The sequence below is a fragment of the Cydia splendana genome, chromosome 23, assembly GCF_910591565.1.
Source record: "Cydia splendana chromosome 23, ilCydSple1.2, whole genome shotgun sequence".
Classification (NCBI taxonomy): domain Eukaryota; kingdom Metazoa; phylum Arthropoda; class Insecta; order Lepidoptera; family Tortricidae; genus Cydia; species Cydia splendana.
Genome location: NC_085982.1, coordinates 6,961,561 through 6,979,296, shown reverse-complemented (window position 1 = coordinate 6,979,296; position 17,736 = coordinate 6,961,561). Strand labels below are relative to the sequence as shown.

Below are 17,736 nucleotides of genomic sequence, written 5' to 3'. Positions count from 1 at the left end.
TAAGGGCATTTATTTGTATGATGATACAGATATTTGTTCCTGAGTCATGGTTGTTTTCTATGTATTTAAGTATTTATATATTATATATATCGTTGTCTGAGTACCCACAACACAAGCCTTCTTGAGCTTACCGTGGGGCTTAGTCGATTTTTGTAAAAATGTCCTATAATAATATTTATTTATTTATTATTTATTATACCATGTTGTATGAAGTCCGCAACAGCCTTCTCCCTTGTCAGACTGCTGCCGCATCACTCGTCATACACTCGACGTCAGAGATATGTTTACACTTTTGCATCTTACTCCTTTGTAATAAGGCGAAAAATGTAAACATATTTGACGTCGACTGTACAACACGAGCAACACGTCGAGGAGCGTCTCCACACTTAGCCCCACTTAAGGCAATCGGACCACTATGTAACAATTTTACAATGGTGCCCAAATTTTGTCTGTTTTTTATGTTTCTTACAGTATTGTATGAAGTCCGCAACAGCCTTCTCTCTCCTCAGACTGCTGCCGCAGCACTCGTCGTACAACCAGAGCAACACGTCGACAAGCGTCTCCACACTTAGCCCCACTTTAGGCAATCGGACCACTAAGCAACAATTTTACAATGGCGCCCAAATTTTGTCTGTTTTTTGTTTCTTACCGTATTGTATAAAGTCCGCAACAGCCTTCTCTCTCCTCAGACTGCTGCCGCAGCACTCGTCGTACAACACGAGCAACACGTCGAGGAGCGTCTCCACACTGAGCCCGGCGTGGCCTTGGAGACGCCGCGCGAGGAACAACGTCTCGATCTGCTTGAGACGTTTGATGCCCAAGACTGGAATGATATAATGTTATCAATAAATTGATAATGATTGATCGTCTTTAACCCTTTTACAGGCCGCACCAATCTACAAGGTCGTTCCCAAAAAAATCTAATATATTCTAATTCATCGAACTTTGATGATCGAAAGTGCTATTTAATTTGAACCTCAAGTCGGAATGCTAAAGTTGAAATTCTATTGGCGCCTACGTGGTAGATAAATCGTACTATGCCTGGAAAAAGGTTGAAGCTGCCTTTCCACTGAGTTATTGATTGTAGAAGAGGTGTAAGTCTAAAGGGATAGGGAGGGAAGGGACTGATTAACAGTCCGCCGGACTGTATCGGCCTGTCGGTTAGAACAAAATGTTTACAGTTCCGAACAACTGACAAGCCCCTTAAGATTAAATCGTGTCCATAATATAATTAATATTTATCTTGCCACAGAGGAGCCAAAATATCGTGTAATGTGGAGTCTTGCAAGTTCGCGTCTCCTTTGACGCGCGCCGAAATATCGACAAAAAACGGAGAACAAGGCGCGAAGGCGTGAATAATCTGCAAATTGACGCCACGCTCGCGTTCGCGGATCACGCCGCGATTCACGAGTGTGGAGGGCCCTTAACTTTCAGACTGACACGGCTTGACACCTAAACGCTCCGTCACACAGGCTTTTACATATAAAACGCTCACGCCGCGCTCACGTCCCGCCCGGAAAACGCGCCTGTGTGACGGAACCTTAAACTAGAATGGTGCCATACGGAGCCATAAGTTTTGTTGTGGTAACTAAATTGTCAAATTTCACAATTTCTCCGCTTTCAAAGCTACCCGATATTTTTTTCTTAGCCCATTTGTGTGTCCCACTGCTGGGCAAAGGCTTCTTCCCTGGTTCTCCCTGACTCCCGATTTAACCCTTCCTCCGGCCAGTTGTTAAATAAATTAAAATTAATTGTTAAGGAAAGCTTCCCGAATGTTACAAGTTACTAGTATGGTTATTGGTTATGAGTCTGTCAAATCAATATTGCATAGTTGTGTGGCGTCAACGAATTTAGGTCAAGCCCTGAACTGATAAATACCATTATTGACACAGTTAGTTCAGAATTTTAAGCCTTATTCCTAAAGAAATAAGGTCTACACATTGTCAGTTAATTAGGGTTCCGTATCCAAAGGGTAAAAACGGGACCCTATTACTAAGACTCCACTGTCCGTCTGTCTGTCTGACACCAGGCTGTATTTCATGAACCGTGATAGCTAGACAGTTAAAAATGTTCACAGATGATGTATTTCTGTTGCCGCTGTAACAACAAATAATAAAACAGAATAAAATAAACATTTAAGTGGGGCTCCCATACAACAAACGTGATTTTTTTGTCGTTTTTTCGTAACTGTACGGAACCCTTCGTGCGCGAGTCCGACTCGCACTTGGCCAGTTTTAGCTATAATAGTACAGCATTAATTTAATTTCCTACTTGTGTGGCAACAACGAGGAAGCATCCTTAACAAACTCTATAAATACAATATTGTATTTATGTATGCTAGTATGTATTTTATTCTATAATGTTATTTATAAGTTGACAATGTTAGTTTACTTTTTTAAATATTACTGTACATCCCGTAAGTTTGTCTATCTGACCTGACTGGAGTTTTCCTCTCATCTACTCGAAGGTTAGCTTATAGCGATAAGTTCGCCTTTGTACTTCCATTACTGTAATTTATTTTTGTAAACCTGTGTTGTGTATAATAAAGTGATTACTACTACTACTACAATACATCTGTGGTAGTAACTATGATCACGTAAAATACCATTATTATATTATGTATAAATAAATAAAATTCTGTCATTTAAAAGGTTATCCCATTTTCAAAAAGCAAAGTGGACTAACTTCAAAATTTATCAAACATTTATTTCGTCATCATAGGTGTATGTAAATGTAAATACATTAGTTTAGGTGATAGGGTGTTTTTACAATGCAGCTGCTATGATGTACCTTTCCGGCTTACGATGTTTAAAATATAGCTAAGTAATACAATTATTTACAATTATAATATAAGTTACAAACTGTAAAATAAGTTTAATAAATCTAAATGTCAACCAACCTTAACATAATATACCTACCTAATCTCAAAAACGTAATTCAAGACCAAAAAAAGTAATTAAATGTTGCCACTTTTTACAAGCGCGTCTTGTAAAAATAAGTAAATAAAAGTACTTTTTTAAATCGTAGGAGTAAAATTACTAATAAATAAATTATTTTAGCGTGATTATTTATCAACAAAAATTTACTATTTTACAAACAAATTATTGCAGTGGCAACATTTTCTTACTTTTTTTGGTCTTGAATTACGTTTTGCGGTATACAACTTTAGCACTTTATCTAAAAGCATTCTTGTCTAACACACTTGTTATGCATGAATATTGAATATTCAAGCTTATCCCCAAATCCATACAGGTATCATTTAGAAACAATAGACAGGAAGTGTTCGAATAATTGTAAAGGATATCCCCCACCATATGTGGACAATACCTAAACGGTTCTGTAGTGGCGCAAACATGGACAAGAGTAAAGTATACTCAGGGGAAAAGAAAACTGGCCATTTTGTATAGAAATTTCGATATGTGACCCGTTGTGATTGCTCTCCGGTGTATATGTGTGTGTATGTTTTTTATCTTTGATTTTTTTATTGACTAGATTGGGGTTCAACTATCATATATATAAAATTGAAAAACCAGAACGGGATAAAAAACGAGCGAAGAAGAGAGATGGCGCCTTACAAATTTCTAAAAAAGTTTTTGACACGTATCTCGAATACAACGCACGTATGATAAGAAAAAACTGTTTAAATCTATTATCTACATATGAGAATAAAACTAGAACATAAAAACTATCGCTTTCGATGCGTATTTAATTTACAATAAGGAAAAGAAATTTTCATAACAATCTTCATTTTACGACTTCGACCATTTCTCGGGAACTCTCGGTTGCTTTCGTTTGGCGGTGCTACAGATTAGACCAAATAATCCGTAAGTTAAAGTAAACTAAATTATGTTTGTCATGTTGGTATACAGGTATTTCTGAGTTTTTTTACACGAAGTAAAATAAAAAGTGCTGCCAACCTCAACCTTAGTCTATAGAGCCCATACGAGTGATTTATGTCATATATGACTTATCATTCTTATCCTTCGAGCAACACCGGCTTCCGACACATCGGAAGGGAGGGGCCCAAGCGATATCTCACCGTACAAATCATTCTGCCATTTTTCGCGGGGGGAAAGGTGCACACAGTCGCACTTCTCACACACTTACATACAAAATTAAATCTGTAATGACGACACAAATACATAGAAAATGACACACGTCAAAGACAAATCTTGCAAACCTCGATCTCTTTTTGTGTACGGACGAGTGACAAGTGTCACAACACGCACACTAACACATTTTCGTTGAAGTATGTTATTGTATTCTGAGAGATGAGAAGTCGGATTTGTCGCTAGACCGATCCGCAATTTGTACTGAGCGAGCAAAATCGATAAATCCAACAATTACATGAGACTAAAATATAATAATTGTGTTTGAATGTAATTAAACGTATGATATGTAAAAAAAATATTACATGTGAAATGTAACACTTTCTTTTTGTAAATTTGATGTCCCCGACCTCTTTTTAAAACAAAAAACCGAGCAAACAGGCATTTTTGTGCAGCAGTGTTCACGCGCGCGTCTGGACTCGGTCTAGTGAAAAATCCAAGTGCAAAGATCTAGTTTTATTACCCGCGCTAGATTAGATTGACGCGCTAATCTTGTACCTCGGCAGAGGGGAAATAGTGCGAATGCCGCCTCCCTTCCGTGTTGCTTGAAGTTCTTATCAATCAAAGTAATTACTATATTATTATTATCAATTTGTATTTTGTTGTATTAAATTTATTTTTGAGTTATATTATTCAGATTGACTTTCACGGCTTCGGCAAACATTGTCATTCGTCCAGGGAAAGGGCTGCCGAGATGAGCCAAAAATACAAAGTTATAGAATGGGAGACGAGCGTACTTGGGACAACAAAATGGGAGACGCCCGATGGCGAGAGCTATCGCAAGAAACATGATTTGATCTGGTATCGGAGGCCAGGTGAGTCCTTTGGATCGTCGCGTCACTTTAGCCGTAGTAATGTTAAGATCCAGAAAGGGAAATGGGGACTACCTACGTTTGTATGAAAAGGCGATTTATGGGTGGTGGTCGTCCATATTCGTGCCTTAAAGCGGAAAATAAGTAATCTAATGAACGTTTTTGCAACTAGGCTTACAACAGTATAAGTAATAATTTTATGTTAAAACAAGTTTAAAATAAATACCTACGTACGTTATAAGAAATTTTCGAATTAAGTTATCCAAATAACGGCTACCTACTTGACAAATAAGAAATCCTTATCACAGTTATAAACCCTGGCAGGGATACATAATAATGTCGGGATTTAACTAAACATAAGACAAACTCTTTATTTCATTTACGCGAGCGGAGCTGCGGGCCCGTCTAGTACATATACATATATATAATTACACAAACAGGTCTACCGCGATATAATTTCATTGTTGTTACCTTGAAACTTCCCTTAATTAAATTTAAAGTAAAAAAAACCGGGCAAGTGCGAGTCGGACTCGCACACGAAGGGTTCCGTACCATTATCTATAAAAACTCGTCACCCATCCAAGTACTGACCCCGCCCGACGTTGCTTAACTTCGGTCAAAAATCACGTTTGTTGTATGGGAGCCCCACTTAAGTCTTTATTTTATTCTGTTTTTAGTATTTGATGTTATAGCGGCAACAGAAATACATCATCAGTGAAAATTTCAGCTGTCTAGCTATCACATATCACGAGATACAGCCTGGTGACAGACAGACGGACGGACGGATGGACGGACGGACGGACGGACGGACAGCGGAGTCTTAGTAATAGGGTCCCGTTTTACCCTTTGGGTACGGAACCCTAACAATGAAATTATATTGCGGTAGACCTGTTTGTGTCATTAAATATGTGTACAAAACGCGAGAGTTTAAAGTGTTCAACTATATATGTTTTATTTAAGGCCAGTACACACCAAAAGACTGTCACTTTGATTATCTAAAGGCTGCCTTTCTTTTTTTACCATTCAGTACTTAATTCTGTGCCTCTACCATTTTTTTTAACTTTCAAACTTCAATACACATAAAAACATTAAAAACCCTATACCAAACACCATCCCATTTGAAACAGTTTAGCATAATTATCATTAGGAATTGGAATCAGAAATTAGATAGATAGATAGATAACCATTTATTAGCTTGCCATAATACACACATTGACAGAAAAAACAGAAACAATAACAATATCAAACTAAAACTAAAATCAAGAATTAATACCTATTGTATCAATTGAATTGTGTGAATGATTCAACAGGATAAAACTGGGCCTCAGTTACTGAGGTAATGATCTAATGATGCATGTTAATCAACGTCAACAACACAATTTGTTAACTATTTTAAACCTTCCTGCAATCACATAAGGTCTACTATTGTATTGCTCACAGTATAGGTAGCCGTATTTGTTTAGTATAAGTTTTTATTTTGTGTTTGTGCTTACGAATAAAATTATTTCTATTCTATTCTATTCTATTCTATTCTATTTGTATATATTTTTAACCTCCTGAGTCTAAATGTACATATTTATTGCAATCTAATTTGAACTTTTCAGGAACCAAATAAAGTTGCATTTCCCTTGTTTCATTGCGTTCTAAAACACGAAATCCGTTCCAATTTACTTATAGAACGAGGTTCAAATTAAAAGTTGAAAAACTTTCTATGGTGGGTCTTACGAGGATAAATGTTTTTCAACAATTTTAGGGTTCCATACCCAAAGGGTAAAAACGAGACCCTATTACTAAGACTCCGCTGTCCGTCCGTCCGTCTGTCTGTCACCAGGCTGTATCTCGTGATCTGTGATAGCTAGACAGCTGAAATTTTCACTGATGATGTATTTCTGTTGCCGCTATAACAACAAATACTAAAAACAGAATAAAATAAAGACTTAAGTGGGGCTCCCATACAACAAACGTGATTTTTGACCGAAGTTAAGCAACGTCGGGCGGGGTCAGTACTTGGATGGGTGACGAGTTTTTTTAGATAATGGTACGGAACCATTCGTGTGCGAGTCTGACTCGCACTTGCCCGGTTTTTTTTTTTACTTTAAATTTAATTAAGGGAAGTTTCAAGGTAACAACAATGAAATTATATCGCGGTAGACCTGTTTGTGTAATTATATATATATGTATAGTTGAACCCCAATCTAGTCAATAAAAAAATCTAAGATAAAAAATATACACACATGAGAGCAATCACAACGGGTCACATATCGAAATTTCTATACAAAATGGCCAGTTTTCTTTTCTCCTGAGTATACGACTACGTACGAGACTACGCTGTCTGTCTGTCACCAGGCTGTAACTCATGAACCGTGATAGCTAGACAGTTGAAATTTTCAAAGATGATGTATTTCTGTTGCCGCTATAACAACAAATACTAAAAACAAAATAAAATAAATATTTATGTGGGGCTCCCATACAACAAACGTGTTTTTTGCCGTTTTTTGCGTAATGGTACGGAACCTTTCGTGCGCGAGTCCGAGTGGCACTTGTCCGGTTTAAATTTTTTCCTTATGCATAATTTGTATTTTTTTTTAATCTGGACCATTAAAAGAATAAGCTAATAAAAAAAAATTGTCCACTCACTTGGCACATTGTTAGAGGGCACCAGCGCCCAGTCCGGTGAGGAGTCCTCGTCATCCGACATTCTGCACTCACACTACACTTGCATGTCCGTACACTAACACTAATACGTACAAAAGCTACCGTAAACTTAAGGCAGTTTATTGTGTGTGTTGCTTTGATCCATGGTTGCATGTACCTGTAAGAAATGTTAGCGATTAATAACATACCTGAAGTTATAAACCTATTTCCTATATAAATGGTTTATAACAGAGGTTTCCAAAATGTGCGCCGCGGCGCCCTGGTGCGCCATAAGGCATTCCTCCTAACTATGTTACCTATCTATTTTGAATAACCTAGCTAGGTTAGGGCACTACACCAAAATTTTTAACTTGTAAGTATGCCGTGGGTGGCATTTGGATAGTGTTACCATTAATCATTTTAAGGGGAATTTAAATAAAATGCAGTCATTACTAGCTTTGAGATACCAGTTTGAGGCTGTCTGCATTGCACCAACTTGAACAGAACAAAGTGAAGGAGTGTCATTATTGACATCTTATTTTCATAGAAATTTATCATGAATGATGATATTGCCACACTTTAGCACAACTCTAACTCCTGGCACAGAATAATTAATAGTACTACCGTACAGAAAGGAAACTTCCTACTAAAACGAAGTTTGACAGCGGTTCAGGGTCGAATCTTGCTGTCCCTTTCTAATATATGGCACTATCCCTTTCGGCTATTTAGGGTTGTCATAAATCAAGTGATTATCTTATCTGTGGTCGTGCACGCAAAAGGAAGTCAAGTGGTGCCAACCCTAATAATTGCTCGGAGCAATGCTGAGCCGAGCGGAGCCGAGTTTGACCGAAGTCAGGAGTTTCGCACCCCTGCTCCTGGTTTGGAATCAGTAGTTTGTTATTACCACAGTCTTTAGAATTTATTGAAGAACTTACACAGTACTGAATTCATAGTCTATGGTTTATAATTTTTTTGAATATATTCTTTTTTAGTATTACCTTAGAATGTGCTTTCTTTTTGTAAGCAAAAATAATATGTTTGATTTTTTTATGAATTAAACTACAACTACAGGTAAGTTTATTAGGGTTTTTACTAAATAAGTGAATGAATTAGCATTATTATTAATTTACACAACTTAACCTAAAATAATCATATCAAATATTATAATTTAAAGAAAAACTGGTTTTGATATAACAGGTAATTTACAGGATATCAAAATAAAAATAAAAACTTACTTTAAAGTTAAATACCATGACTTGACAGAAGTTATGATTTTTATCAGATAATAATATTTACAAAGCATTTACAGCTGCTCTATGTCAACACAAGTTTTGTAATCAAAGCAATAAAGTAGCTACAAGCTCACAAAGATAAGAGATAAAAATAAATAAATAAGTGTTGGTGTATAAAAATTCTTAGTCACCAAATACCTAAATATTAATAGCATCTCTGTTTACCTTACACTCAAGCTTTCTTCAAGAAAGGTCGATATTAATAATATAAGAAGTAAAACAGAACAAAAATGACAGTAGAGTAGCAAAAAACTAAAACGCCCATAACAGCTTATAAAAGCAGGAGATCAAGGCGAATTTCCCCATTGTCTAACAACACAAAAGACGACAAATTACTTTCTATCCATTCATCACAAGGTTGCGGCGACACTCGATATTACAACTCTTTCGCAACCAAATCCAAACGTAGATTTGAATCTAAATACCAAATCATTTTTTTCACAAAAAAAACTATAGTTAGAACACCGATGACATATCGATACGTTTCCGCATCGAACCTATAAATAAACAATAACATATTACTTGCGTGAGACGAAAATAACAGCCCGTTGTAATGCTATATTTCCAGTTTTAATTTTGTATTGTTCCGAATCCTATAGCACAGAGATCTTAACCTAAATCCATTCTATCGATTGTTATGCAAAAACACTGAGATGACTCATTGTTGTCACTTTGTAAAAACACTTTAGCTTCAACATTATAATATTCACCTGAATTTTTTTATAAGTTTAGGGTTAATAAATTAGTTAAAAAGTCCCCGAAGCGGACATTTTACTCGGGGGTAGCCAGAGTGCTCGGTCGAATCCATTTTGTTTGACGTTCCTTGACAAACTTGCTAAATTTTACGCGATTGAATTGAACGCAGTGAACGGGCTTTGTCCCGTACAAAATACGCTCAGGATACGAATCACTCACTGCGTCATACGGAGCGTAGTAACCATAGACTCAAAGCATAGACAATAAATGATGAAATCCACTTCAAAACACGCAAATGACGTTCTTGATGAAAATGTCTTGGTCTTGTTTTGTTATGCATGTTTTTAATTTAAAAAAATAAGCAAAATGAAATTTATTCCTTTACGTGTCACAATTATAGTGGTAGCAGACTATCGCACCGCACCAAGGTCATTGTGCGACGCATCCATAAGTAAGAGCGAGAAAGCGATATCTCTTTCTCGCTCTTACTTATATGTGCGTCGCACAATGACCTTGGTGCGGTGCGATAGTGTGTTACGGCCTTTAGATTTGATATGGATTTGATCAAAAAATCACTTTCAATTCATCAGAGGAAACTCGTTCGTCAACTTGTCTCATACTTGTCTCTCATTCTAACTATAGCCGGTCAAACAACTTTGTCAGTAGAAAAAGCCACGAACTTCAAATCTTCAATGGGACGATAGTCTGTCAAGCCATTTCCGTCAGTATAAAATGTAGGCGCGGAGGGTTCTCGTCTCATAGAACATTTATATTTCGCGCCTTTTTCTACTGACAAAGTTGTTTGACAGACTATTACACTTTTCTGGAGTAGGTATGGGGACAAAGTTATGCGTTAGAGTGAGCATGTCTTATTTCGATCTCATTGCACTTATATTTTGGCGCACATTTACATCCATTAGATTAGACATTGATTAGACTGTTGATCAACTGTTGATCCAACCAAATATTTTGAATTAAAAGGAAGGTGTAACGCGCCTTCAATTCTGCCTCCTACAATCACTGAACCGGTTGCCTACCGAGATTGCTAAATTCGGGAGCATTGTGCTGGCAACGTCCTATCCGGAAATACCTGCGGAAACTCAAAACTCATTTCACTACTAATTACCACGATGAACTATTTTAATTGTTAAAATAATATTTTATTCTTATGTTATTTTAATTTAAGTTTTTTTATTTTGCTGTAAATGCGTTTCAGTCCTGCTTTAGCAAATATTAAAATAAATTCCAATCTAAAGAATACATCAACTGAATGAGCGTCATATTGTACGTAATGGAGTCGATGTTCTGTTGAACATAGTTTTTCTTACAACAAATAGTGTTTTCTCAAGAAAAATCACATAAAAGTTTGTGTTAATGTGCATCATTGGATTACAGTGAATGATATACAACAATTTATGGATTCCACCGACAGAATTATCAACTCCAACAACCTCACCCGCCTGTCAATGGTATGTGTGCCATCAAAATATTTTGGAAAGTTCATTGAAATTCTAATATAATTCGCTGTTTCATATGGTATTTTACATTAATGTAGTAGTTGAGACGATAATTCACCGATTTCCAACCCAAAATAATTATCTAGCGTCCATTTAACACGAAATATGCGATGGCTTTGTGGTCCGCGTAATTGAGTAGCTACTTCGAAAGGTCACGCATTCATTTTCGTCTTTTTGTTTCCAGTCTGGCGATTGGTGCGGTGCGAATATAAATCTGTTTAGCGGGCGTGATTGATAGAGCCAGGCCTATCGACGGGTTCATGGTTTTGCGAGGGCACTTGGATTGCGAAACGCAATCAAATGAAGGTATGGCTTCCGATCAGCCCGTTAAGAAGAAGCAGCGAATAGACGCGCCCGACATCGACGATGGCAGCGACAGGTCGGCCGAGGAGATCACTGATATATTTGACTCGGAAACGTCTCCAGCAGAGCCATCAGACGACTTTCCTCGAAATGGTGAGTCTCCCGACAGCGGAACCGTTAGCGAGGACGCCGTGGACTGCTCAACCATCCTCCGGCTGCCTAGTGAAGAAATAATACCATCCTGTTCAAGTACAACCCAGCAATGGACAGTGGCTGATGACAAACTACTTGCTGAGCTAAGAATTCTACAAGAAAACCTTGTAGGTCAGTGCCTTTGCATGGTAGAGGAACACAAAGTCTCACAAATGTTTGATAGACGGCTACACATTGTATCATGGCCGTTAACATGCTCATTGACTTATTTATCCACAATGCAGCTAATGTTCGACATATATTTAAAACAAAATAATACTGGTACAATATGTTCAAAGTTAATGCAAGCTTGCGACATGCTTGTGAGGAACAGGCATGATTGGATTACAGAAGTTGTGGAACTCGCTGACCATAAAAGCAAATTCATTACATTTGTGGCCAGTAGGGTGTTAGCGAGCTTTCTCATAGTCGCTAAAGACACTGTTGACGAGAACTGGCTCCAACAAATCGCTGAAAACATCTACCTTTTTGATAGAATAAATAGAATAACAGTACAAAAGATTAACTTTAGTCTTGATATTATTAAAAGGATAGTTGAATGGAAGGATGTGGAACAGCATCCATTGGAAGATAGCAATTACATCAACTCGGTGGGTAATATGCATGTTCAGGAAGACAATCCATTCAGGAGTAGTGTGGGTTACAGTACAAGTCAGATGCCATCCAGCTCCCATGGAGACAACTTGCATAATGAGTTTTCGAATCTTCAAACACATAGTGCACCCTCAACATCCTCAGATGAGAAGCCTGCTGAAACCAAACCGGCTACATTCAAACTTCACGAGCCAGTGCTAAAGTTTCCTATAGACCAGCAAGTTAGTGGGATAGAGCAGCCGGAATCCCCTGAGCCTCCAGCATCTAGAATGGAACGGGTCAATGAGAATGGATGTGTAACAGTCGTACTAACAGACTCGGAGTCATTTGACACTTCACACATCAAATGTTTGACTATAAAGACGCTAGAGCAGCACTGGCCTGTCCTAGTTAAGAACATGAAGCTCCTACTCCTCCGGTACCTGAATTTAGCGAATGCTGAAAACTGTATACTAACATTTTTCTCACTATGGGAAAATATTATTAGCGTAAAAGCCAATCTCTCAGTGATAGACACTAAGCCATTTTACGCTGATTTGCAGGGTTTTGTAGATTTGTTAAGGAACACCATTCTCCCGAGCATGGTGTACACGCATTTATTAAGTTTGTTTAACGAAGTTTTATGCTATGGCTCCACATTGGCGCTACAAGACATTTTGCCTGAAGAGATATGTTGTTTAGCGCACTCTATTGTCAGATTTGTGAAAGATTTCAGGCTTCTCAATGATGTAAGAGTCCGGAACAGTAGAAGCGGTTTTGGCTTCCTAGGGAATGAATGCACTGTTCTCAGGGACTACTCTCTAGGTCCCACAGTTACGCCACTTTCAGCGTCGATACAATTGGTAGATCAAAGCTATGGAGATGATGATAATGATGATTCCAATCAGTCTAACACTGAAGTAGACAAAAGTATGTTACAAAGAATGTCACTATTAGTTCTAAAATCCATAGCAGTAACGGTTAAAGAGATGAGATGTGATTCCTCAGACAGTTCTATTGATTCTTCCGATTATAATGCCATACAAGACATGCAAATAGTAGAAAGATCTATACGCGATGTCTTGAAAAAACTGGATGTTTTCATTAGAAACACTATGGAATTCCACCCTGAGACTCCTTTCACTAAAATGCTGATACATTTATTTAGTGAACAGGATGACTATCTAATTGAATCCATGGTGTGCACTTTGGATATAACAGTCGGTATTGTGTACAGAAACTCTATGTATCCCGATTTAATACCTATGCTGAACCCTATAGCTTCTTTTATAGAGTTCTTGAAAGTAGTTTCGCATGACAGTGATGTGTTACTAGACTATTTGGTCAGCAATGAGACGTGTTTCTTGCTATATTTGCTTCGATTTCTCAAATATGTTAGGCGTAACTGGCCAAAGTTTATTGAAACGTGTCAACACACTGACTCAGCAGGCAGCAGAGGCCTGGATGATACTATGCGGGTTTTAATACGGCTTAGATTGCAGATCAGTAGGCTGGTATCACGGTCTTTGTTCCCGTATAATATCAGCCCAGTATTGAGACTGTTGGAGGTGTGTGAGAGTCTTTATGAAGGGAATGAATTGAGCTGAAAATTCATGTATGACTTGATATGGATAGGCTGACTGAGGGATATCTGATGTGTGTTTCTGACTACACAATTAGCCCTATTTGCCCTATTATTTGCATATGGATACAGTTGTTATAGGGGCATTAGAACTTATCTCTTTCCAACTTGTTTTGTATGAAATGGATAAAATCGGATAGAATCGCTATAAAATAAATATATGAAATGAAGTGGAAATGAGTGAAAAGCTACCTCATCATCTTCCTTGCGTTATCCTGGCATTTTACCACGGTTCATGGGAGCCTGGGGTCCGCTTGGCAACTAATCTCAAGAATTAGCATAGGCACTAGCTTATACAAAACCAACTGCCATTATCGGGATTAGCCCGGTTTTCTCACGAAGTTTTCCTTCACCAAAAAGCGACTGGTTAGTATCAAATGATATTTCGTACATAAGTTCCGAAAAACACATTGGTACGAGCCGGGGTTTGAAACCGCGATCTCCGGCCGGATTTAAAGTCGCACGCTTTTACCGCTAGGCCACCACGCTCCTCGTGAAAAAGTGTATAAATAATAGGCAATAGGGCAATTCGCCAGTAACTGGTCACTTTTAGTAACTGGCCGCCCGAAACTAAAAATGAATTCTATTCGCCTATAAATATAATTCATTTTAGTATAAGGTGGCCAGTTATTGAAACCTTCTACTAAAATGAATTCTGTTTATAGGTGCTATTCACCTATAAACAGAATAAATATAATCATAATCTATTTATCGTGACTATAGGGATACATAAAAGGTGTTACATTTCATAGGTACTAAAACCATAGCCTACCATCTTAATGGTGTACAATATTTGTTACTTAAAGCTGAAAACAATATTTAATGTCAATAGACAGCATAATAAGTAGGTATAATAACATAATTACATTTGGCTAAGCATAATAAATTATAACTAAAACTAATTGACAATCGATTTCAAAAAATAAATTCATAAAAAAAAAATTTTTGATTGTTTATAAATTCTAATTCTATGAATTCTATAATTCATGTTTAGTTTAGGGCGGCCAGTTACTGGCGAATTACCCTACAACAAATTATTGAAATAATACAAAGACTGCAATTCCGAAATAATACATTCCAAAATGTCTTTCTTGTTATTATGTTAGAATTAAAATTGTCTAAGTTAATTTATATCAACTGTAATTCGATGTAATTTATGTAGCTATTCTTTTAGTTTAGGTAATATATTGCATGTATGTGTATTTTAAATTTTTATTAATCAGAAGTCTTCCTTTAATATGGGCTTATGTTTTTCACTAAATTGTCAATGTTTTTTAACAAATTATATGAAGACTAAAATAATTATTGCAGATTGCTTTAGGAAATAAAACCGTACAACCTGATTGTGTCAATTCAAATTGTCTTCATAGTGAGTAGTTTACTGTAAAGAAAAGTACGTACGTTACCTACATATAAAACTTTTTTGACAAATCTTGTATTAGGGCCACCCCACATCTGGCGTCTTTCGGGCGTCGGCGTCGGTCAGCGCTATGGAAAATGACGTAGCTGCGCAGTTGCGTCGACGTTGCGTCGAGCAGGGCCATAGAGTTGTAGACGCCGACGAGACGCCGACGCTCGAAAGACGCTAGATGTGGGGTGGCCCTTACGGCTGGGCTGGTCCAAGATTTTTGAGTGAAAAACGTGTGAAACGCTCAATTATGTGCCTTAACGTAATATTATTAAAGGTGCTTTTAATCTAATTTGAAGATCGTGTTTGTGCACATAATACATAAAGTATACAAGGAATGCATTTTTATTTGCATAATAAATTTAACCGTAAATAAAATATATTCGTATAATTTAAGTTACATTATAGGTTTGAAAATAATGATATACATAACGGTTGTATTATATAATAGTTAGTTAGATGAATTAGTTGTAAGTTGCATAGAAAAATGCGGGTGTATATAACATTTTACTAAATTATATTTCATGCCACAATGTTGTAAATATGTCGCCATCATTTACCATAATATTAGTATCTGTAATATCAGTATTAAAGAAATGCCCTTATTTATTATTTAAGGTGTGGTGTACAGTCGACGTCAAAAATATGTTTACACTTTTGCACCTTACCCCTTTGTAAAAGCGAAAAATGTAAACATGTCTTTGACGTCGACTGTTCGTTGGCAAACTGAAGTATGATAAGCATAGCAAAGATTAAAAAACAGGCAAAAAACGGCAAAAAAATCACGTTTATTGTATGGGAGCCCCACTTAAATATTGATTATATCCTGTTTTTAGTATTTGTTGTTATAGCGGCAACAGAAATACATCATCTGTGAAAATTTCAACTGCCTAGCTATCACAGTTCATGAGATACAGCCTGGTGACAGACAGACAGACAGACAGACGGACAGCGGAGTCTTAGTAATAGCAAAGAGAATAGATAGTATAGAGGGGTCCTGTCATAGTAAATTTTGTAGTCACAGTAAATTTACTGCCATCTATCGACACACGACTAAAACTCAGAATGAGAACGTATAAAATTATCAATAAAATGTATATACACCGTGTTTTTATTGAATTCCGTTAACTTCGGGGTATAGTTTAGTACGTTTATAATAACTAAATGGCATAGTTAATTTTCAAAAAAAAAATGTTTCTTTTGTTTTCTTTTTTGTTTTTTTTTTGTTTAAAAAGTAATTAAATGTAGCATATAGCGTTGTTGTAACACGGGCATTACATTTAACTCAACCAAACAATTGAAATCTGTGACATATCAATGTCATTTCGTACATCAATCGACCGAGATTGTACTTAAGTTTAGTAGCAAATGTATGAACTCATTCTAAACACTAATCAATATGTAAGCCGGCCCTAAGGCAAGTGTACACGCTTGTAGAGGCCTTATAGGAAAAAAATAAATTATGGATTATCTCCGAAATGGACTTAATTAGAACATCGGTGTCTTTGAGAAAGTTACTTGATTTAAGCTCAGGAATGCACCCTTGAAATTAACGGAAATCAAAAAAAAACACGGTGTATATGGATAAATGATTTTATTATTTTTATATAATTTTGACCCATGTGCATTCACTGATATATATGTGTTAAAATTGTTAAATATGAAACGGTGTCGTCACGCCATCTAGCCGACCATACGCCAAAGGTGTGTGCGACATCTATCCGAGAATGACTTTTTCGTCATTTCCGAGGCACGTTTTTTCCTTAGACTTTATTCATCTTATACGAAGTTACATAGAAGTCTTTGGTAATATGGCCCCGTGTTTACCCTTTGAGTACGGTTTTTGCTTTTTTTATGCGCCTATAATTTACTTCTGTTTGCCATCTCACATCACATCGTCACTTCGACTACGGGATCTTTTTATTTAGCATATAATTGTAGCTTTTAAGAGTTAGGGAACAACATACAGAACAGACTGGTTTTATATATATCTAAGCGTTTTCAGACAAGATCTAAAATCATAGAAAACTTGTATTTTTTACAGAAATATGGCTTTCATGTATACTTAGAATCTCAAATCATATTTATTTAAATCTTCCGTGTTGTTAAATGAATATTACGCTTTGGATTTTCTGTAACCCCTCGTAAATGACAGATCTTGCCAATAATGTCCTAAAATCTGTCAAACTACCCTCATAAAATATTTTTGGATATGTATTTTGTAATTTCATTTTGAAAAATTCTAAATTTCGTATTGAACTAAGTTATTCCATAAGTTGTTATTGTTAAGTAACAATAATTTAACATCAATAAAGCGAAATATTTTTATATACTTTTTTTTTACTTTTCCTAATACTCTTTATAGGGTATAGGGTTCCGTAGCCAAAATGGCAAAAAAGGACCCTTATAGTTTCGTCACGTCCGTATGTCACAGCCATTATACTCCGAAACGGTAAGATATATTTTTACATCTGATGCTACATTACGACACCGGGTGCTATAATAAGCACATTACGTAACTAAGTCGTAGATTAAAG

The 17,736-nt window shown here is 36.6% G+C and overlaps 2 protein-coding genes and 1 long non-coding RNA gene across 3 annotated transcripts in view; 2 read left to right on the top strand and 1 right to left on the bottom strand.

Annotated features, from left to right (window-relative positions):
* LOC134801883 (serine/threonine-protein kinase Genghis Khan) overlaps window positions 1–9,802 on the bottom strand; it is an 85,680-nt gene extending 75,878 nt beyond the window's left edge. The window contains exons 1-3 of the mRNA XM_063774535.1: window positions 9,558–9,802; window positions 7,559–7,733; window positions 650–823 (exon numbers count right to left, since the gene is read on the bottom strand). Coding sequence (XP_063630605.1) covers window positions 650–823; window positions 7,559–7,619 — 235 coding nt within the window. The 5' untranslated portion in view covers window positions 7,620–7,733; window positions 9,558–9,802. The remainder of the gene's footprint in view (window positions 1–649; window positions 824–7,558; window positions 7,734–9,557) is intronic.
* Window positions 9,803–10,794: 992 nt separating this feature from the next.
* On the top strand, window positions 10,795–14,702 carry LOC134801989 (protein lines). The gene is made up of 2 exons (XM_063774608.1): window positions 10,795–11,012; window positions 11,245–14,702. The coding sequence occupies exon 2, from the start codon at window positions 11,321–11,323 to the stop codon at window positions 13,754–13,756; it is 2,436 nt and encodes an 811-aa protein (XP_063630678.1). The 5' UTR covers window positions 10,795–11,012; window positions 11,245–11,320; the 3' UTR covers window positions 13,757–14,702.
* A 709-nt stretch (window positions 14,703–15,411) lies between these two features.
* LOC134801723 (uncharacterized) lies at window positions 15,412–17,527 on the top strand. Its single transcript, XR_010145714.1, has 2 exons — window positions 15,412–16,155; window positions 17,000–17,527. It is a non-coding gene; the product is annotated as an uncharacterized LOC134801723 (long non-coding RNA).
* Window positions 17,528–17,736: the final 209 nt, after the last annotated feature.

Coding starts and splice junctions, on each gene's coding strand:
- LOC134801989 (XM_063774608.1), top strand. CDS start 11,321: ATGGTTTTGCGAGGGCACTTGGATTGCGAAACGCAATCAAATGAAGGT.